This window comes from Cherax quadricarinatus, chromosome 27 (genome assembly GCF_038502225.1).
Source record: "Cherax quadricarinatus isolate ZL_2023a chromosome 27, ASM3850222v1, whole genome shotgun sequence".
NCBI classification, from domain to species: Eukaryota; Metazoa; Arthropoda; class Malacostraca; order Decapoda; family Parastacidae; genus Cherax; species Cherax quadricarinatus.
In genome coordinates, this window is record NC_091318.1 from 1,583,064 (window position 1) to 1,606,920 (window position 23,857).

The window sequence follows — 23,857 nt, forward strand, 5'->3', positions numbered from 1 at the left end:
ATTATCTTAGAGTTCAGTGTATGGACAACCAGTAGGAATTCGAAAACTAGAAGGTAAATGTTCTAAGCTTTTGTAAGACATTATCCAACTTTTGCCACCCACATTGGATAACATATTCCAATTCTTAAATCCACTTTTTCATGGTTTTCTCTTCATCTCCCTTCAAATTTACTCCACTGAGTGACACCGCACAATTAAACTTCACTGAGTTCCTATTGATCAACAACTTTGTGTTTCTGATGTGTCATTATGTAGCTTCTTCATAAATTTATCAGAAAACTAATACACACCTGAGGCAGAATGTGGTTCTCGGGTCTGTTAGCAGGTTCAGCGCTCATGAAAACCCGGTAGTCCTGGTGTGCAGACTCTAAATTCGCCTCCAGCTTCTTCTCTAGCCTAGGCAGCCACTGACGCACCAGGTGAATGTTCTTCGTGAAATGAAGAAAGACTTGCGTGAATATATAGCTAAGAGTTTTTCTGTAGATGTGACATGAGAAGAGATGGATATTCTTACAGCTATTTACAAAAACGGAAGGACTCTTTATCTATGAATGTTTGCCCTGAGAAGTAAAGGAAAATATCCTCATAATCAATTAACCAGATGAAAAGGACTGCTAATAGAAAACCTAAAATTAGAGGAGGAATGATAAAGAACAATCCAAGGTGTAAGACCCTAATAACTGAAGAACTCATCTGATGAAAAACAATAGTCTCTCTTACCATGAGGAGGATTTTGCTTCTTTCACTCATGCTATTTTTTGGTTGTCTTTTTATTAGCTTTTTCAGAAAATAATAAATTTGCATCATATAATTAAAAAGATTACTAATACCTGCAATTTACGTGAATTGTATATATTCTAAAATCCTTCATAGACTTTTTTTTAATTAAGCAAATTAAGCAAATTTAGGAAAACAATAATATTACTGTCATTTAAAAATATCTTAATTTTGGCAACTAAAGTTGCAATGTTATAGCTAATAAAAATTTATAACTGAGTAAGTCGAAAACTGACAGTTCTTACTTGCAAAATAACCCAGTGACCTTCCTTGGCAGCGACCTTGAGGGCTTCCTCAGCCACCTTTTCCTGACCTTGTCCCAGAGAGACGTTATGGAGGCGGCGATTCTCACAAGTGTAGCCAAGTCGTTCTCCAAGACTTTCCACTTCCTGAAGAAAAGCAACTGGCCTATCAACAGGACACTGTAGTACAGTGGCTCTAAACTCCCCTTCCTCCACTATTACATATATTACTCAGTGTAAACATTTGCAAAAGCCGAGTAACTGAGCAAAATGCACTAAGACTATGTAACATGATGACAATCAATATCCTTAACAAAGGCGAGTAATAATATGGAAATATATCAGTAAATTTTTCTTCGTGGTAATTTTTGTCAAAGTTAAATGTCTTTAAACACACGACCAAACCTTTTACCAACGTGACCCTTCTTGGGCAAAAGATGACCCGCGATAACTCATGTAAATGGACATTTGAATCGCGTTTTCAAAATTTGTTATACTCTTCACCCTTTCTCTATCTATGGCATGCACCTCTGTCTTTTGTTAATAATATTTGAAGGGAGGGATATAAACAATCCACCTTCAGGAAGTTGACATCTATTGAGCAACAGGCAACCCACCTTAAGGGGATCGACCCCTGGGGAAAGGATGAAGAAGATGGGTGTAGAAGGTCCGGATTCTTCATAGCTCTGGGAGAAGTCGATGTTCTCCCCCTCCACGTATTTCCTTCCCATCCTCTCCTCGATGAACAGCCTGGAACAGTGCATCACATACTTGTTGAAAAATGGTAAAACATTTTAATTTTTCCCACCAAAACCAGAAAGAATAACATTTGGACAGAGCTTCGCGAGGGCACCACAAATTCTCAACAGACGATTTATCGCCCGACTACAACAGCGTATGTGGATACATAATATGATTTAAATTCAGTGTTAACTAACCTAAATAACCTCAAAAGCAAAGACTGGTACTCTCCAGCAATGGACGTGATCACAATCAGAAGCATTGTTTCCCTATCAAACGCAAGATATAGCAACCATCTATCTCAATTGTGATGATTGGTTTGAAAAACCGACAAGTTGAAGATTGAGACACTTATGCAGCATATGGGAATCTTTATTCAGGAAACGTTTCGCCACACAGTGGCTTCATCAGTCCAATACAAAGAGGAAGGCGTAAGGAGAGGAGGGGTATGAGGTAATCAGTCCCTCAGCCTGGAGTCGATGTGTTCAGTCCATCAATCTTGTAGAATGTACAGCATAGGGCCGTAGACGTGGCTTATATACTGTAGTGAGGTGAGGTGAAGCAGGCGGAGGCGGAGTCATAGTGGTACCATCCACTAGTCGAAGTAGGTCTTCGTCCAAAGGTTGAACAAGTGTTGAAGAATTCTTTGTAACAAGATCCCATGATGCTGCAGTGTCTGACAGTTGTGATGAATGGTTTGAAAAACCGACAAGTTGAAGATTGAGACACTTATGCAGCATATGGGAATCTTTATTCAGGAAACGTTTCGCCACACAGTGGCTTCATCAGTCCAATACAAAGAGGAAGGCGTAAGGAGAGGAGGAGTATGAGGTTATCAGTCCCTCAGCCTGGAGTCGATGTGTTCAGTCCATCATTCTACAAGATTGATGGACTGAACACATCGACTCCAGGCTGAGGGACTGATTACCTCATACTCCTCCTCTCCTTACGCCTTCCTCTCTGTATTGGACTGATGAAGCCACTGTGTGGCGAAACGTTTCCTGAATAAAGATTCCCATATGCTGCATAAGTGTCTCAATCTTCATCTATCTCAAGCCTACACTCCATACCAACTCCATAACAACACTAGCATCATGACTGGATGTAATGGGGAGGGGGAGGGGTGGAGGATTGTGTGCCAAAAAGTAACCACAGAATCCATCACACAAATTCTCCAACCCCTAATAAGAGTGTCAGGCAGGTAATGCCGAGCGACCCAATACAATCTTCCTCCCTCGACAACTCGATCAGCTGTTACTGAAATGCCAGAAAGGGCCATTTTGCTCTATAAAGTAACTACACACAACTATAAGATATCGTTGACAGTCTAACAGATAACTGAATTGGAATCCATTGTGTATGAACAGAAAAACAGACAAAATAAGATTGCCTAGACTTGACACAATAAGAAGTATCAGATCAGCATCCAGTTGTAATAGAATATTTTTTATTTTTTATTATCACACTGGCCGATTCCCACCAAGGCAGGGTGGCCCGAAAAAGAAAAACTTTCACCATCATTCACTCCATCACTGTCTTGCCAGAAGGGTGCTTTACACTACAGTTTTTAAACTGCAACATTAACACCCCTCCTTCAGAGTGCAGGCACTGTACTTCCCATCTCCAGGACTCAAGTCCGGCCTGCCGGTTTCCCTGAATCCCTTCATAAATGTTACTTTGCTCACACTCCAACAGCACGTCAAGTATCAAAAACCATTTGTCTCCATTCACTCCTATCAAACACGCTCACGCATGCCTGCTGGAAGTCCAAGCCCCTCACACACAAAACCTCCTTTACCCCCTCCCTCCAACCCTTCCTAGGCCGACCCCTACCCCGCCTTCCTTCCACTACAGACTGATACACTCTTGAAGTCATTCTGTTTAGCTCCATTCTCTCTACATGTCCGAACCACCTCAACAACCCTTCCTCAGCCCTCTGGACAACAGTTTTGGTAATCCCGCACCTCCTCCTAACTTCCAAACTACGAATTCTCTGCATTATATTCACACCACACATTGCCCTCAGACATGACATCTCCACTGCCTCCAGCCTTCTCCTCGCTGCAACATTCATCACCCACGCTTCACACCCATATAAGAGCGTTGGTAAAACTATACTCTCATACATTCCCCTCTTTGCCTCCAAGGACAAAGTTCTTTGTCTCCACAGACTCCTAAGTGCACCACTCACTCTTTTTCCCTCATCAATTCTATGATTCACCTCATCTTTCATAGACCCATCCGCTGACACGTCCACTCCCAAATATCTGAATACGTTCACCTCCTCCATACTCTCTCCCTCCAATCTGATATTCAATCTTTCATCACCTAATCTTTTTGTTATCCTCATAACCTTACTCTTTCCTGTATTCACCTTTAATTTTCTTCTTTTGCACACCCTACCAAATTCATCCACCAATCTCTGCAGCTTCTCTTCAGAATCTCCCAAGAGCACAGTGTCATCAGCAAAGAGCAGCTGTGACAACTCCCACTTTGTGTGTGATTCTTTATCTTTTAACTCCACGCCTCTTGCCATGACCCTCGCATTTACTTCTCTTACAACCCCATCTATAAATATATTAAACAACCACGGTGACATCACACATCCTTGTCTAAGGCCTACTTTTACTGGGAAAAAATTTCCCTCTTTCCTACATACTCTAACTTGAGCCTCACTATCCTCGTAAAAACTCTTCACTGCTTTCAGTAACCTACCTCCTACACCATACACTTGCAACATCTGCCACATTGCCCCCCTATCCACCCTGTCATACGCCTTTTACAAATCCATAAATGCCACAAAGACCTCTTTAGCCTTATCTAAATACTGTTCACTTATATGTTTCACTGTAAACACCTGGTCCACACACCCCCTACCTTTCCTAAAGCCTCCTTGTTCATCTGCTATCCTATTCTCCGTCTTACTCTTAATTCTTTCAATTATAACTCTACCATACACTTTACCAGGTACACTCAACAGACTTATCCCCCTATAATTTTTGCACTCTCTTTTATCCCCTTTGCCTTTATACAAAGGAACTATGCATGCTCTCTGCCAATCCCTAGGTACCTTACCCTCTTCCATACATTTATTAAATAATTGCACCAACCACTCCAAAACTATATCCCCACCTGCTTTTAACATTTCTATCTTTATCCCATCAATCCCGGCTGCCTTACCCCCTTTCATTTTACCTACTGCCTCACGAACTTCCCCCACACTCACATCTGGCTCTTACTCACTCCTACAAGATGTTATTCCTCTTTGCCCTATACACGAAATCACAGCTTCCCTATCTTCATCAACATTTAACAATTCCTCAAAATATTCCCTCCATCTTCCCAATACCTCTAACTCTCCATTTAATAACTCTCCTCTCCTATTTTTAACTGACAAATCCATTTGTTCTCTAGGCTTTCTTAACTTGTTAATCTCACTCCAAAACTTTTTCTTATTTTCAACAAAATTTGTTGATAACATCTCACCCACTCTCTCATTTGCTATCTTTTTACATTGCTTCACCACTCTCTTAACCTCTCTCTTTTTCTCCATATACTCTTCCCTCCTTGCATCACTTCTACTTTGTAAAAACTTCTCATATGCTAACTTTTTCTCCCTTACTACTCTCTTTACATCATCATTACACCAATCGCTCCTCTTCCCTCCTGCACCCACTTTCCTGTAATCACAAACTTCTGCTGAACACTCTAACACTACATTTTTAAACCTACCCCATACCTCTTCGACCCCATTGCCTATGCTCTCATTAGCCCATCTATCCTCCAATAGCTGTTTATATCTTACCCTAACTGCCTCCTCTTTTAGTTTATAAACCTTCACCTCTCTCTTCCCTGATGCTTCTATTCTCCTTGTATCCCATCTACCTTTTACTCTCAGTGTAGCTACAACTAGAAAGTGATCTGATATATCTGTGGCCCCTCTATAAACATGTACATCCTGAAGTCTACTCAACAGTCTTTTATCTACCAATACATAATCCAACAAACTACTGTCATTTCGCCCTACATCATATCGTGTATACTTATTTATCCTCTTTTTCTTAAAATATGTATTACCTATAACTAAACCCCTTTCTATACAAAGTTCAATCAAAGGGCTCCCATTATCATTTACACCTGGCACCCCAAACTTACCTACCACACCCTCTCTAAAAGTTTCTCCTACTTTAGCATTCAGGTCCCCTACCACAATTACTCTCTCACTTGGTTCAAAGGCTCCTATACATTCACTTAACATCTCCCAAAATCTCTCTCTCTCCTCTGCATTCCTCTCTTCTCCAGGTGCATACACGCTTATTATGACCCACTTCTCGCATCCAACCTTTACTTTAATCCACATAATTCTTGAATTTACACATTCATATTCTCTTTTCTCCTTCCATAACTGATCATTTAACATTACTGCTACCCCTTCCTTTGCTCTAACTCTCTCAGATACTCCAGATTTAATCCCATTTATTTCCCCCCACTGAAACTCTCCTACCTCCTTCAGCTTTGTTTCGCTTAGAGCCAGGACATCCAACTTCTTTTCATTCATAACATCAGCAATCATCTGTTTCTTGTCATCCGCACTACATCCACGCACATTTAAGCATCCCAGTTTTATAAAGTTTTTCTTCTTCTCTTTTTTAGTAAATGTATACAGGAGAAGGGGTTACTAGCCCATTGCTCCCGGCATTTTAGTCGCCTCATACGACACGCATGGCTTACGGAGGAAAGATTCTTTTCCACTTCCCCATGGACAATAGAAGAAATAAAAAGAACAAGAGCTATTTAGAAAAAGGAGAAAATCCTAGATGTATGTATATATATATATATATATATATATATATATATGCATGTGCGTGTCTGTGAAGTGTGACCAAAGTGTAAGTAGGAGTAGCAAGATATCCCTGTTATCTAGCGTGTTTATGAGACAGAAAAAGAAACCAGCAATCCTACCATCATGCAAAACAGTTACAGGTTTTTGTTTCACAGTCATCTGGCAGGACGGTAGTGCTTCCCTGGGTGGTTGCTGTCTACCAACCTACTACCTAGAATAATAGTTACTTAATGAGTCAGTCATTATGAAGAGCTAAGTCTTGCCTAGTGAAGTACTTGGTAAAAAATGTGTAGGTTAGGGTTATAAAACATCTCCTGTGTCATTAATCGATGAACTTTTGTTTAAAAACAATGAAAAAGTCCCAAATTCCTATCAGTTTTCAAAAAAGTTCACCCCTAAATAAAAACTATGAATCACTATATATCTGCGTTACTACTCATAAGTAGCAACTCAGGAAAGTACTAATTGGCAACTCAAATTAATGAAAACTATGAATCACCATATATTTACGTAGCTAATCATAAGTATCAACTCAGAAAATTACAAAATGGCATCGAGTGACGGTGGTAGTGAATGTGAAGGGAGCGAATATGAAAATGAAGATGGAAGTACTACTCCACCAACCAGAAAACACAACAAAAGTTGCAACCAATTTGGTGACATCCACAAATATATCAGCAAGTAAAGCCGCCAAAATAAGCAAACAGTTGTCATTTGATGACACTGACATTCCTGCATCATGTCAAGCAACAATTTACGAGTCAACATAGAAAGAGGCTGCTAAATTGAAGGAGGAAATTATTGAAAAGTTACAAATGGAAGAATGGTCTTAAAATTTCGATGGAAAGCACATTGAGGAAAATGAGCAGTAGTACTTAAATGAGCAGTAGTACTTAAAAATTGAAAGAACCGAAGTAAAACTGCATGCACTGCATTTGAAAGATGACAATGCTGATACTATAGCTTAAGGAATGACAAAAGTTATTGATGAATACAACTTATGGAATGCAATGAAGATGATCATTATTGATACAACAAACATTAACACAGGGAAAAAGAGTGGAGGTGTTGTCAAACGGCAATGAATGTTCTCAGAGAAGAGGATTAGCAAACCACAATTTATCAGTTTTCAGCATCATGTTCTGGACAGGATTCTTTGTTTGGTAATGGATGAAAATCTTGGTGCTGAAACCAGTTCTCCAAACATCGAGTATCCATTTGTATCCCAACTGGTGAAGAATTATGAGGAACTAAAGGCACAGTTTCTTAATGGAACAGAAGAGATCCTCCATAAATCAAGATAGAGAGATGATACGAAGTTTTTGTACCATCTAACACGGGTGTTTAGATTCTTTGAAGAAAAAAAGCACTTTCCTTTGCTTAACTTTCAGAAAATTTCAAACATCATCAGTGCGAGGTGGAATTTAAAAGCCATTCTAGGTATTCTTACATTCATTCTTATACCTACAAGACGGAAGACTTTGGAGAATATATGCAGATTCATTTCATATACCTGGGCAGATTATTGGTTTACTGATCAGATGTACGATGAAAATGACTTCAAGAATTTGTCAGAATGGTAGATATTGGTAGAATTACCGACAAGTAAGTACAAGGACACAAATGCAACTAATGTGACATTTTATTGTGGTAAGTCATTACAAACAATACATGGACACAGAGGGTATATATACACCTTACTCAAAGCCTATATATACCCTATGTGCCCATGCATTGTTTGTAACGGCTTGACAAAGCTCCTGGGGAGCGAAACATTGCCACAATAAAATGTCACATTAGTTGCATTTGTATACTTTTACATAACAATTTGGCAGAAATACTGAAACCTTACAAAAAAGCACTGAACTCAATGAAAAATCGCTGGAAGTAGGAGCCGTCCACACTCAGTATACCAAGAAGTAACCAGTGTGCTGAACGTGCAATCAAAGTTATGCAGGAACTGTACTGTCTGAAAAAACAAAAACATACTGCAACTTCGGTTTATTCTAAACAATAAGTAGTAATATATGTACAAACATGATAACAATAATGCTGTAAGCTGTTTTATTTGTTATTAATATTACATGCAATATGTATTCAAGTTACATGTTTTCGTTACTTTTTTTTTTTTATTTAGGGGCGACATTTTAAAAAAAATGTATATCTCGTTTATTCTCAGTTGTTTTTAATGCAGCCAATGAATGAATCATATTTCTCTCTCCTTTCTTCAAGAAGTGTTCTCTTCTACATTAAATACTCAATTCTCATATTTATTAACCCACTCTCTTAACCATATATTTTCCTTTGTCTACTTCATTATTTCCTGTTTTCTTGTTTATTATCCCCTGCTGTTACATTTTTATCTTTAATTTTTACTTCTTATTTAGCCCATTTATCTCATTCATTGCATATTTCACCCTTCTTGTTTATTTAAGAACTTTTAATTTCAATTTCTAATTTCTTACCTTTCTTCTCCTCATAAAGTTTATATTTTCGTTGTAATAATACTACCACAACGGCAATCATATTTAAATGTTCATATACACTCGTATATGAAGTTCATTATTAAATAACATAATATGTATATATTACCCTATAATGTTTATAAACTAAGAGAATGTTTATTCTCTTCCCCAATATTTCCCTCTTCCTAGGTCATTAATATCCTGCTAATTGCATAAATTTCATTTTATTCCTAGTTCTATTGCATTTATTTGTTTTAAACCCCAATATATATTTCAGCAGTCCTCAAACTTTTTGCTTTGTTTACACAAGTCAATATTTTGGATACATAAATTCTTCGGTACTTTATATACATCATATCAGCTTTTGTAACTCGTTTTTATTTATTGTTCCTTAATACCACTTCCTGTTGTATAACTCGTTCAGTGATAGTTCTCTTCATTGGTGTATACAGTTTTTTCTTATACAAAACTACCTCTTACTAACTGTATACTGTTCCTTGCTTACTTTATACAGTTATTCACTTTGCTGTACAACTCTACATTTTATGATCAGCTTATATACAGCTATCTGCATTTTTACTAAATTATTCATTATCATTTGCGTGACTGCTTTTTGTAATTAGCTCACACAATTTTCCTTGCATTTATTTTACCCAGTTATTCGTTACTGAATAACCCTTCATTTTACTATTAGCTTATACTGCATACATTTCTTTGCATATTTCACCCATTTGCTTTTCATTGTTTATTAATATTTGTAAAACTGTATTTTCCAATTAAGGTAAACACACCTCCTTACATTTTTACCCCATTTTAATTTTTCTCACTTGTACAACACCACAACCTTGTTATTAGTGTATATACGTTACTTACATACCTTATACCCACTTGTTTATATATTTCACTCCACACTCCACAACTTGATAATATTCTGTTACTTAATATTTTTACCAAGTCATACAAGACGTAACTACAATCTACCTACCTGGAATCTAATTGGTGTTCCTTGGGGTTAACGCCCCCGAGGCCAGGTCCATGACCAGGCCTCCCAGTTGATCATGGTCTGATCCACCAGACAGTTACTGCCGGTCGCAAGAAATCCAGTGAACGAACCACAACCCGCCTGGTCAGGTTCTGACTTTAAGAATTTGTCCAGCTCCCTCTTGAAAGCAAAAAGGTAATCCCCCTTATGTATGCTGGGAGGCAGTTGAACAGTCTTGAGCCTTTAACACTTACTGCATTATCTCTTAGTGTACTCACGACACCCCTGATTTTCATTAGGGCGATGATGCACCTCCTGCCGGGATCTTTTGTTTTCGTAGGAAGTGATTTCCGTGTGCAGATTTTTTTTTTTATATTTTATTTAAAAAAACAGGTACAAAATATATGGGTACATAATCAATATGTAACAAGATACAGGCAGTGAACAATAATTAACTGTGACTACACAAATACTGAAGAAGCACATATATAATGACATCAGAACTATTACAGTATAAAAATTAAATACAGAGACATTAAGTGTGAACAAAAGGGTCTCCTTACTATAAAACATAACACACAGGTCATCCTGTGGAAAGGTTTACATTCCAACTGTTGCAAATTACCCTTAAGCGATCCATTCCTTATTACAACATACTGAAATAAAGAAATACGATAATCTCTTCGCGTCCTAAAAAACTCTCCTACCACAAAAAGAAAGTTTACCGACCTGATTTTATAAATCTTATAACCCCTTTTTCTCTCCATGACAATTGCAATATAATCTGATGACCTTCCCAATATCATATATGTGTAAGTACATATTTTACTATACATAAAAACAAATAAAAATTAACATTCCCGAAAAGTATATTCATAAGAGAATAATTACCTTATAATACCATCATAAATACCATTGAATCTAATGTCCTTCCTTAGATCATATATGTATAAATACATATTTTACAATATATAAAAAATGACATACCGGAAAATAAAACTCAAAGTATAATTATCATGCTACATGGCTACCCACACCTGAGTTAATACTTTTCTTTTATGTAAAAAGCCTTACAGACTTATACTACACATGTTCCTATAAAAAACCATTCATACCAAATTGTTTTACTTTAAATAATATCACTTACGGCTTATTTTACACATTACTAAATAATGTCAGTCAGGTCACAGGATCTAACAAAAACCAACATAGATATATAATAACTGTGTCACATGACACTGTGGCTGTCTTAATAAGTTGTTAATATACATATATACACAAACATATATATGCATAGATAATATATATATATATATATATATATATATATATATATATATATATATATATATATATATATATATATATATATATATATATATATATATATATATATATATATATATATATATATATATATATATATATATATATATACACATATACATACACATACCTTTTATCATGCTTAACACAATAATCGAAAATTTTTTGGAACCATTTTTTTTGTCCTTGTATATACTGTAAAATACACAAAATATGAACCGTATTTAAAACCGACATGAGCGCAAAGTAGTTGGTGTAGCCAACCGCTCATAATACGTTGTTTATCCCCCCTTTAGTCATGCTACTGCACAGGACACTTTACCTTAATAATTCTTTGTTAAGTACAACACTGTAGTGTTGCACTACAGTTGCAACACCTCTCAAAAACAACACCACGTCTGACATAACCTTCCAAACCATACAAACTCTCCAGATAACATTACGTCATGCACTCACCCTCCAATACTTATATATCCCCGCTAAAAAGGAAAACGGTCCCTTAATCTATACTTACTTTGCCACATTAATGAGTCCCTTTACTGTAATATTTCTGTATGAGTCCGGAAAACGCGTTCTCCACTGTTCCCCATAAGAGTTTATTTCTACATACCGTACGATATATTCCTGCAGCAATCGCCCTAATTCTAATCCCCCCACCTTTGTCCCTCAATCCCCAAGAAAAATACAAGAAATCTGCCACTATGTACATAATAGCTCTTCTCACGTCTTCAGAGACCCCTCTTACTTCGAATGTTAGGGCTCTCAGAATTTCTACTTTACCCCCGCCCATCAACCTGAAAACTCTTGCCAACCACAACCGTACCTCCCCCAACTCTTTACAGAAATAAACTGCATGAAAAGCTGTTTCCGGTTCCTCACACTTTTCACATGTCGCTTCCCTCACCAAACCCATTACACACAAGGCAGACTTTGAAGCTAAAATTCCCATTACAAATCCATAAACTAACTCCCTCACCCTCGGCATTAATCTAAGCTTCCGGAAATCATACCAAATCTTTCCCCAATCATACAAGGGGTATACCGATACCCCTTGCATGGTTTCCGGTTTCCTACTCATCTCCACCAACCTTCCAACCTTAAGTTTTGCTGCCTCTCCGACAACTAACAATAACCTGAGCATAGTCTCGCATTCAATTAATTCCTTTCCTCCCCACCACCGTCGCACATCCTCCATCCCACTCCCAACCCTTACCCCTCTCACCCCCCTCCCACACAAACCTCTGTTTTACATACATGGCCTTTACTCTCGGCCCCAGTGCCAAAAGTCCTATTCCTCCTATGCATACATTTGACATGACCAACTCTTTACTGAGCCATGCCCTCCCAAAACCCCACACATAACGGAGGGCCCTCCTCTGTATCTCATGTATCTCCTGCACCCGTAAAGGATACACCACAGCAACATTCCACACTTTACTATGCACCAATAACTTTATTATAATCGCTCTTTGCAATAAAGTAACATCCCCTGCTCTTAGGCTCCGTATCCTTTTCACTACCTTCTCTCCTACCAACTCCGAGTTCACTCGACGAGCCTCCTGCTCATCAGCCATATATAGTACTCCACAAATTTTCAACCGTTCCGCCACTTCCCATCCAAACTCCAACCCCATTCCTCCCCCCACCCAAGCACCTATCTCTAATAATTTTAATTTAGCTCTGTTGACGCTCATTCCTGACGCCCTCCCAAAAACCTTCAAGACCCTCCCTATCGTTCTCAGTCCTTCTACACCAGTGATCAGTATAGTTGTATCGTCCACATATCCTACCACCACATTAAACCCCACCCCCTCCCCATGTAAAATCCCCTTTTCCGCAACCATTTCATAAAACGGGTGCTGTATGCATGCGAACAAATTTTGAGACATAGGACACCCCTGTCTCAGACCCCTCTCCATTTCCAAAATTCTGCCCAACCTACCATTAATTTGCACCTGTATCACCGCCCCAGAATACAGTATCTCAACCCACTTTACAACTCCCTCACCAAATCCCAGACGTCTCAAACTGGCCCCCAGAAACTCCCTATTCACACCGTCATATGCATTCTCCCAATCAATACCTAAAATTCCACCCTCACTGCGAAAAATTCCCTAATCCGGCTATGCCCATCTTTCATGCTACGTTCCGGAATCCTCAACTGTCCCTTATGTAGTATACCTCCTATCACCCTCTTCATCCTATTCCCTGTTATCTTCGCAAAAATCTTATAGTCTGTACACATTAAAGATATGGCCCTGTACGTGCTCAGTGTTCTTCCCTCCTGCTTTTTCCTTACTAACACGACCACACCCGTCCGCTGTGTCATTCCTAACCTACCTTCCCTCAGCATACAATTCATTACTTGTACCAGACAATACTTTATATGGTCCCATTGAACTCTATAAAAATCATTCAAAATCCCATCCATTCCTGGCGCTTTTCCCGTACTTAAATTGAACACCGCCTCTTTCACTTCATCCATACTAATTACACCATCCATTCCAACTATCTCCTCCCCACACGTCCCCAAGGCTTGCACCCCTTCCCCTTCCTCACAAACTATCCCAACTTTTCCCCTCGCCCACTTCTTTTGAAACCAATAATCAGCATAATTACTCATTCCTTCAGTTGTCGCTAGCATTTGCCCCTTATAATATCCTCCTAAATCTTCACTAACCTCTAAGTTTAAAATAGTTGACTCCTTTTGCCTGATTTTAAAACTTCTTAAAACACTTCCCGAAGGCTTCTCTCCCCACAGTACTGCTTCCATCCCCGCCATTACCCTTATCTCATCAAATCTTTCATTATGTGTTTCCTTCAATCTATCTCTGAGCAGCAATATCTTTTCGTACTGCCTTCCTTCCCCTTCCTCATAACACTCATTGAGCTGTTGCTCCAAATAATTTTGTAATCCATACCTCCACCCTGCCTCCTCCCGTCCCTTACGTTTATAAAAAACCGCTATACCTGGTTTAGCTTTATTTTCCCACCATTCCAAGATACTCGTTTCCTCCTCCCTGGCACCCCACAAATTTTGCCACCATTCACCAAACTCCACACTCACCACCTCATTCCTCACTAGTCTCGCATTTAACTTCCAAAACCCTGATTGTATCTTAACCACATCCCCCCAATCCAGCTCAGCCAAAACTGCCCTATGGTCAGAAAACCCCACGTTCACTGTTCTTACTTCCCTCACACTGACTCCGATGTATAGATTCTATCTAAACGCGCTGAATAACCTCTTCTGACAAAGGTAAACTCTATTCTCCAAGCCCCCCTCCCCCCACATCCCTAACCCCTACATCCTGCAAAACATTGCGTAACACCCCTAACACCCCCCCCTCGGCTCCACGTCCCCCCCCCCTTATGACACAGTTCCAATCTCCTCCAATTATAGTGACTAAAGGTAAACCTCGTAAATGATACAACAAAATGTCTCTTACAAAATCCTCTTTTATTCGGACCTTGCTCTCCGCTGGCATGTAAACCCCTATAAAACATACTCTAGTTTTACCCCACTCACCATCCACCCCCATATAACAATGGTTATAAATGACCATAATTTTTAAAGGGGTGGACCGGTAAGCCAGCGGAAGGCCTCGGTCAGATGACCAAAAGCTCCAAAGGCGGGTCATCATCTGACTAAGACCCGCGTCAGGAAACATTTGTCCTGTTTCCTGACGAACCTTACCTAACCTAACCTAACCATCCACCCTCACCACCCTCCCCCCCCCCTCCTCTCACTTTAGTATACGTAAGGGACTGTTTTCCTTCACAGCCACAGCCACTCCTCCTTTTAACCTCATAGACCCACTCACATATAACTTATAACCTTTCAGTAATAATGTACAGCCGAGCTTATAATTATGTCCTTGTATAAAACATACATCTATATTATACCTCCTGAGGAGCCATTCCATCCAGACTCTTTTCACTTCATTCATCAATCCATTTACATTAATTGTTACTACCTTGAATTACTTTAATAGCGGCGGCTTTCCCTTCCGCTTTGGTAGATGTCCTACTATACTTCGCTGGTGAAGAGGTTCTCGTTTGGCAGCCTGCCTGTTCAACCCCCCTACACCCCCCCCCTTGTCTTTAAAACTATTCATCCCTTCATTACCCTTCCCCTCTCTCCCCGTTTGGCTCACTTCCTTTTTCCAAGACTTTACCCCTGATCTCTGTCCTGGAGTGAGAACGTCATCCATTTCCGACGTTCCAGCCGATCGCTTACGCGAACTTCCGTCACCACACGCTTCTTCATCTCTCATTCCCTCCCTATGTACTTCTGCCACAATTGTGTGCACAGTGCTATTAGTGCGCAAATTTTCCTCAACCACCAAATCATTATGTGATGTCACCGACATGTGTGTACTCCTTGTTTCCTCCAGACCACCCTCAACTTCACTTAGAAAGGAGTTTATAACCTCCTCCAGTAAGCCATCCTGTGGTCCTTCACACTCATCATCACTCGTTCTCTTCGTCGCTGTTGCAGTCTCTGTGTCAACCGGTAACGTTACACATTCGTTCATTGCCTCCTCTGCCTTATCAACTTCCTCACTCCAACGACAAGGTGTCGTTTTGGGGCGTACCCCAGTCTCCGACGCCTCTATACCTTGCTGCTGACTTATAGGCAATGGTATCTGAACCCTCTTTCCTGCTTTCTTATGGCATTGGGCTGCCATGTGGTCATAAGACCTACACAATCTGCATGTCTTCCTCTGTCCTGAGTAATACACGTAGACCTGAGTCCTAAAGACGTCCAGTAGCACATACGATGGAATTGGCTGCCGTAAGGTCATTTTCAGTGTAAATGATCCCTCAGGCAACCCCTCATAAGGTCCATCTTTCTAAACTCCCAACACAGCTGAGTGGATTTTTCCATAGTTACGGAAAACTGCTACCACATCATGCTCTGTTGCCTCAAATTGTACATTCCTTACTTTTACCCACGTCATGTAACTCGACACATCATGGAGGCATACCTCCACTGCAGTGTTCACGGCCAGTCTTCTCTCTTGATATTTGTTAACGATGCTTGAGTAGAAGCCCTCCTCCTTAAACTTGATGAAGATCCTTGTAATTCCATTTTTGGCTACTCCATACAATTCGTCATTCGGTATGCCATATACCTCGCCGATGACCGTAGGCAGGAGCACCTACATCGCTGAACTTGTAAGCGTTCCATGAACCAATTCGACACACACCGTATTTACACGGCGACCATGTCTATCCGCCATTTTGAATATTCAAAACAGGGAAAACCGCGCAGAAAGCAAGCCTAGACAGAGCGTCTGCGCAGCAGGTCCACACGGCCCGAGAGCGATGCGAACAATTTCGTGTGCAGATTAGAGACTAGTCCCTCTAGGAATTCCAGGTGTAAGTGGGACTTCAAACGTTCCCAGTAATTGAAGTGCTTGAAAGTTCTCTTTATATTCTCCAGAGCTGTAATATCGCCTACCTTGAAAGGGGCCGTAAGTGTACAGCTGTATTCCAGCCTAGAGAGAGCAGGTGATTTAGAGAAAATCATCATTGGCTCGGCATCCCTTGTTTTGAAGGCTTCCACTATTCATCCTATTATTTTTCTTGCAGATGTGATAGAGACATTGTTGTGATCTTTGAAAGTGAGACTCTGACATTATCACTCCCAAGTCCTTCACGTTAGTTTTTTGCTATATTATGTGGTTAGAATTTGTTTTATACCCCGATCTAGTTTTTATTTTCTCAAATTTTACATATCAGAGTAATTGAAATCTTTCCTCACTGAACTGCATATTGTTTTCTGTGATCCATTTGAAGACTTGGTTTATATCTGCTTGCAGATTTGTACTCAATGGATGGCAATGCCATGCAAATTCTGATATCATCAGAAAAGGAGGACACGATGTTATGGCTTACATCATTGTCTATGTCAGATATGAGGATGAGGAAAAAGGTGGGAGCGAGTACCGTACCTTATGAAACACAGCTTTTCACTGTAGTTGCCTCTGATTTTAGACTTTACTCTGTTTAATGTTACTCTTTGTGTTCTAGATTAGAAAGTTGAAGATCCATCTATCCACTTTTCCCGTTATTCCTTTATCAAGCATTTTTTGCGCTATTATATCATGATCGTATTTGTCGAAGGTTTTCTCAAAGTCTATATATACTATGTTTCCATTTTCTTTGTCCTCCAGTGCACCCAAGACAATGTCATAGTGGTTCAGTAGTTGTGAGAGACAGGAGCGACCTGCTCTAAACCATGCTGCCCTAGGTTATGCAACTGCTGGGTACCCAAGTGGTTGGCAATCTTGCTTCTCAGAGCCCGTTTAAAGATTTATATGATGTAGGACGTTAGTGCTATCGCTCTGTATCTCTTTGCAATTTCTTTGCTGCCACTCTGCGGAATAAGGCTATACCTGTTGTTTTTAGTGGCTGTGGAATGACCCCCGTGTTTAGGCTCCTTCTCCATAGAATATTTAAGGCAAGCGAAAAGGATTTCTTGATGAACACAGTATTTCGAGTCAGGACAGAGTGGGTGTAAGACATAGCAGTATCCTGCAATCCCTCTTAACTATTACTGGCACATCCCTTGGGTATGATTTATTTCCACCGGGGAATCCCGCCAACCAATGACAATGTCTTCGTCTGCTGCACGTCCCTCACCTAACACCAGTATATAAGAGGTAGTCTTCATGCCTGTGCTTCAGATTCTTCAAAACGGTACTCCTTACCTACTCCAAGGCTGAGGGACTGATTACCTCGTCTTTTGAATATAGTGTTACTGTCTTCCATTATCTCCTTTAATTTATATTGATATAGCCATTGGATGCAATACGTCTACAATAAAGATACTCAGATGTTACACTCGTCCCTTATTCTCCATCTGGTTCAGAGTGCACGGGCAAGCCGTTCATTGCTTTTTCAGAGTCCAGTGGTGTTAGGGATATATCAGAAATTCTGGTCATAAAAAATTCATCTAGATTGTCGACCCTTTGTCTGATTAACCACTCACTAAACACTGAGTCATACTGAGACTTCAGTATGTCACTCATTTCTTTGCTGGTCCCCTCTCATTTAAGCAAGGGGCCCAGTACTGGATGTGTTTTTTTGTCCTAGATTTGGTATACGAAAATAAATATTTTGTATTTATTTCATTTTCCTTTGTTACTTTAAGCTCTTTCTTTGTTTCCTGGTTCCTACATGATTCGTTTAGCTTAGGTTCGATATTTTATGTTTCTCTCGCCGGTGCCTCCTTCCTTTTTTCAGATAGACTGGCCCCTTGGAGAAATTGTGTGATTCTTCTCCTTTGCCTGTACAGGGAGTATCTCTCTCTTTCTGTGTCACTTGAGGTATGCCTTGAGCATACCTCAAGTGACACAGAGTTAATTTTTTTTAAGCACTGGGTTGGACCTGTGTTGTTTAGGATATATTCCCAGCATGTTTCATTTAGGACATGGTTAATTTGATCCCACTGGACGTATTTGTTACTGAAGTTGAATTTAGTGAAGGCGCTATTATAACTGATCTCATTTTGCTGGACAGGACCCCTGTGTATATAAGTCTGAAGTTCGATTTGTTTGTGATCCGAATTTTGATGATGTTATATATCTTACCAGAGCGAAAATAAGGTCAAGGTGGTTTTGATGCAGATATTGAATTGCTCAAGTATATGACAATTTTTATCTGAGTTGCCTCCTGGGGTTATCTCCACTATAATATTATTTGCCATATTCTTCCATTATAAATTGAAATCACCAAGTAATAAGATATTTGGAGCTGGTGTTGGAAGATTTTCCAGACAGTAGTCAATTTTAAAAGGCTGTTCCTTTAATTGTTGGAAAATTACCTCTTGATGGCTTATATACTGCCACACTGACAAGGTTTTGGTGCTCAGACTCTACTGCCAAAATTTCAACTCCATCATTTGTGGTGTTTAGTAATGCTGAAAAAGTGAGCACTCACTGCATCTACTACATGGCTAGCATGGGTCATGCACAACTCGCTATGTTGTGTGGGATCATGCAACATTTGTTACAGGCATGTTATGTATCATACACCACATAACGTATCACGCAAAACTCATTCTTAGCTCTGCCTATGCATCACGTAACATATTTATTGTATGTACCATGCAATACTCACTGCATAGCGTGGGTCATGCGGTCGGGCCTGAGTGCTCTCATGATGACTAGTCTCTGCACATCTGAGCGACTCTTCCACTCCCCCGGTAACTTCTCTCTCTCTGGAGCCTCACATTCGCAGTACATACGCCACCTCTTCACGCTGTTCTCGATGTCTCTGTCCAGGTTCCTGAGGGAGAGACGTCATTACTATCCACCCAAAGATGTAGAACGATGGATCACATGAATCAAGTGTAGAAAAGAATTATAGGATTCAGAAAGGAATGTAAAAGATTAATTCCTGATATTATAGCGACATGGGACAAAAATTACATTTAAAAGCATAACCTAAACCGTGTAGACAAATTGGGAGTATAGTTGTACCAACTTTGTTGGTACAACTATGCTGAAGTGAAACAAATTTTAAATGTAGCAACGAAGAGGAGGTTGGAGGCAATGGAAATATCCTGTCGGGCGAAGTAGTAGTTGAGGTGTATTGAGTATTTAAACACGATGGAGCAAAATATGACGGCTAGGAAGGCATACAAGTCTAGGGTGAAAGGAAAGAGGGGTAAGGGTGGTTCAAGAAAGGGTTGGAGGAAGAGGAGAGGGAGGCTTTGTGTTCTAGTGACTTAGAAATCCATTTGGATTGTGTGAGTGTCTTAACCGGGGATGATTGGAGGCAGAGAAGTACGTTAAACAGACTTGAGTCCTGAAAATGGAAAATTCGGAGCCTACGCTGAAGGAGGGGTGGGAAAGTCGTAGTTCGAAGGGTCATCTGAGCTGTAAGGTCAGCTTGCTTCTGGAAAGACAGTGATTGAGTAAATAACGGTGAAAGTTTTTCTTCCTTTACGGGTCACCCTACCTCAGTGAGACAGCCAGTGTGTTAAAAATTAAGTCTGCACTGTTCATCATCATAGTTTTAAGTGCTGGTAAAATGCAGCCAAGTAGCGTCAGTGATCAAGAAAACTGTTGGGTTTTAATATAACATTCTTCAGATAAGCCGACTGATCTATAATTCTATTTAATTCTTTTAATGGACCTGGATCTAGGCACTAGGTCTTCTATAAGGAAAATTAACTTAGAATCAAGACATTTGGAAGTCATCTATCGCTTAAAAATTATTGAGTCCTAATTTATAGACGTAATTTAAAGAAAAATTCAAGGAGCAATTTAAAAAATAAGCTTTATATTTTTAAGTTCTAAAACACGTGGCAACAATATTCATATAAAAAAAGGCGCTTTTCTCATATGAAACGTGTTTTAATATATATTTAAATGTGTTCAGTTTTAATTTACCAGAATTAATATATTTCATGAAAAGGGTTACGTTGATTATATATCAACTAACATAATTTGTTTTCAAAACCGAAAGAAACTAATTTGAGAGAGAGAGAGAGAGAGAGAGAGAGAGAGAGAGAGAGAGAGAGAGAGAGAGAGAGAGAGAGAGAGAGAGAGAGAGAGAGAGAGAGAGAGAGAGAGATTTTCAAAGCTAAATGATACGAATATCACATTCTCATCCAACTAACCATGACAATCTTTTTATATTCTTAGTCAGAGGGAACGACAAATAATAGAATAATTATCTTGCACATTTAACACTAGTTCATTAACTAAAACACAGAGTGGTTAAAATGACTTAATTAAATCTACAAATGTTTTACCAACCATTGTGTGCTGTAATACCAGTTATCTTGCACGCGTATTCATCCTGACCAGATTTTATTTCCTACATCACAAAGTTAGCATATGCCTCCGTCGGCCGAAATTTGTCTTAACTTTGGTGTTGGTGATTGTACATTGTGGAAATGACTAGACCAAGAACCTATCTCTGAGGAACTTCACTCTGCACATCTAGCCACTCAGACATCACTCCATCGAGCAACACTTTCTGTTTACTGCTTGTGAGCAAGTTATTAATCTAGGCATTAAAAACGAGTCACTATACCGTGCTGGAACAAAACACAAATAATCCATAATAAGGAGAGGGAAAGTAATGACGACGTTTAGGTCCAACGTGAACCATTCATCAGTCACACTGAAGCTAGAAGGCAAGAATTCCAGAGTATATACGAATGGGGGTGGGGGAAGAACGGAGAGGTAATGTTGTTGTTAGTAGGGGGCATAGAAGTAGTATAGTTAGCAGGACAGGGAAAGAAAATACAGGAGAAGTAAAGAGGTAAGAAGGGAAGCAAAGTTCAGGCAGGACCACGAGTGTCCTTAAGTTTAGAACATTTAACAACAGAGGCAAAGCCATGATTAAGATTGAGGTTAGGAGAGTTGTGTATAAGGGATGCTTCAAGAAGATGTCGTCTATAAATACTATATACTAGATGGGTAGAAAGTTTTGGTAGGAGACCAGCTAATCGGATGACTGCTATCCCTAATAAGACAGAAAAACGTATTTTTAGTGCGAGAGAGGGAGATTACTTCCCAGTAAAAGTAGGTCTTAGACAGAGATATGTAATGTCACCATGGTTATTGAAAATATTTATAGATGGGTTTGCTAAAGAAGTAAATGCTAGGGTGTTCGGGAGAGGGGTGGGATTAAATTGAGGGGAATCAAATACAAAATGGGAGTTGACATAGTTACTTTTTTCTTATGATACTGTTCTTATGGGAGATTCTAAAGAAAAGCTGCAAAGGTTAGTGGACGAGTTTGGGAGGGTGTGTACAAGTAGAAAGTTGAAAGTGAACGTAGATACGAGTAAGGTGATGAGGGTATGATAAAGAAAAATTGGATATCACATTGGAGAGAGGGAATATGGAAGAAGTGAATGTTTTCAGATATTTGGAGTTGATGTGTCAGCTTATGGGTTTATGAAGGGAATGTATTAAAGTATAGTAGTACCAACACTCTTATATGGGTGTGAAGCTTGGGTTGTAAATGCTGCAGCGAGGAGGGGGTGGGAGGCAGTGGATATGTCCTGTCTAAGGGCAATGTGTGATGTAAATATTATGCAGAGAATTCGAAGTGTGGAAATTAGGAGAAGGTGTGGAGGTTGTTGAGGTGGTTTGGCCACTTAGAGAGAATGGATCAAAGTGGAATGACATGGAGAGCGTATAAATCTGTAGGGTAAGGAAGGTGGGGTAGGGGCCGTCCTCGAAAAGGTTGAAGGGAGGAGGTAAAGGAGGTTTTGTGGGCAAGGAGCTTGGACTTCCAGCAAGAGTGCGTGAGCGTGTTAGAGAGGAGTGAATGGAGACGAATGGTTTTTGGGGCCTGACGAGCTGTTGGAATGTGAGCAGGGTAATACTGAGTGAAGGGATTCAGGGAAACCGGTTATTTTTATATAGCTGGACTTGAGTACTGGAAATGGGAAGTACAATGCCTGCACTTTAAAGGAGGGGTTTGGGATATTGGCAGTTTGGAGGGATGTGTAATATATCTTTATATATGCTTCTAAAGTGCTGTATCTGGGCGCCTCTACAATGACAGTGATTATGTATGAGTGAGGTGAAAGTGTTGAATGATGATGAAAGTATTTGGGGGGGGGGATTTTCTTCCTTTTTGGGTCACCCTGCCTCGGTGGGAGACAGCCGACTTGTTGAAGAAAAATTAAAAAGCAAGCCTGTCAGAGAGTTGCCAATTTCAAAGTACAGGAAATGGAGTAGACACCAGAAACATCAGGGGCAGGAGAAGTATTAAATAAACTACCACAAAATTTATTGGGCGACTTGGACCATTAATGTCAAAAGTTTCTTTCTCCTGTGTGCGGATTATTTGTGCTAAAACTGATGTTAAGCTGATGGGATGATAGTGCATAAGTCTTGTCTACATTTTTATAAATATTGAGGCAACATTTGTTAGTTTCTATTAATAAATAATAAATAACTCTATTGATTTACTAGTTATTGCAGTTAGTGGATAACGATTTCGAATGTACGTTCTTGTATAAGTCAGATATGCCATTCATTTGGTTTTGATTTGTTAATATTTTCTGCTCCAAATATTTTAAGTGTCAAGGCTGCTCATTTCAATAACACAGTTTGTCAGAATTAGGCATTGAAGTTGCGGCTTAGGAATGTTAATGTTGTGTCCAGCTGTCGCTACAGGCCTAAGGATCTGCTGTCAGTATAGACGCTATATCCCTGCTGTTGTGTGTTATTCTTCTATTATCCCTATATAAAGATCCTATTGTTAGTTCTTCTTTTAATTTCGCCCTCTAGCAAAATTAATGAAATCTTTTGAGTTAAGTTTCAAATTCTGTCTTTCAGATTTTTCCTTAGCATTTCTGATTTGTCTCTTTCTATCTCTCCGCAACCGTATTTAAAGAAGATTATTAGAGAAGAATGTACGGGGACTCAAAACGTTCACTTTATTGGTAGTGAGTCCAGCGCTATATCACTTGGCTGTGAGGTTAACAATAGGAAAG

At 39.5% G+C, this 23,857-nt stretch overlaps 1 protein-coding gene across 1 annotated transcript in view; it reads right to left on the minus strand.

The window, feature by feature from the left end:
* Dhc93AB (Dynein heavy chain at 93AB) overlaps window positions 1-23,857 on the minus strand; it is a 646,785-nt gene that overhangs the window by 20,456 nt on the left and 602,472 nt on the right. The window contains exons 59-62 of the mRNA XM_070089003.1: window positions 19,507-19,674; window positions 1,637-1,769; window positions 1,023-1,166; window positions 291-428 (exon numbers count right to left, since the gene is read on the minus strand). Of these exons, the coding sequence (XP_069945104.1) occupies window positions 291-428; window positions 1,023-1,166; window positions 1,637-1,769; window positions 19,507-19,674 (583 nt within the window). The remainder of the gene's footprint in view (window positions 1-290; window positions 429-1,022; window positions 1,167-1,636; window positions 1,770-19,506; window positions 19,675-23,857) is intronic.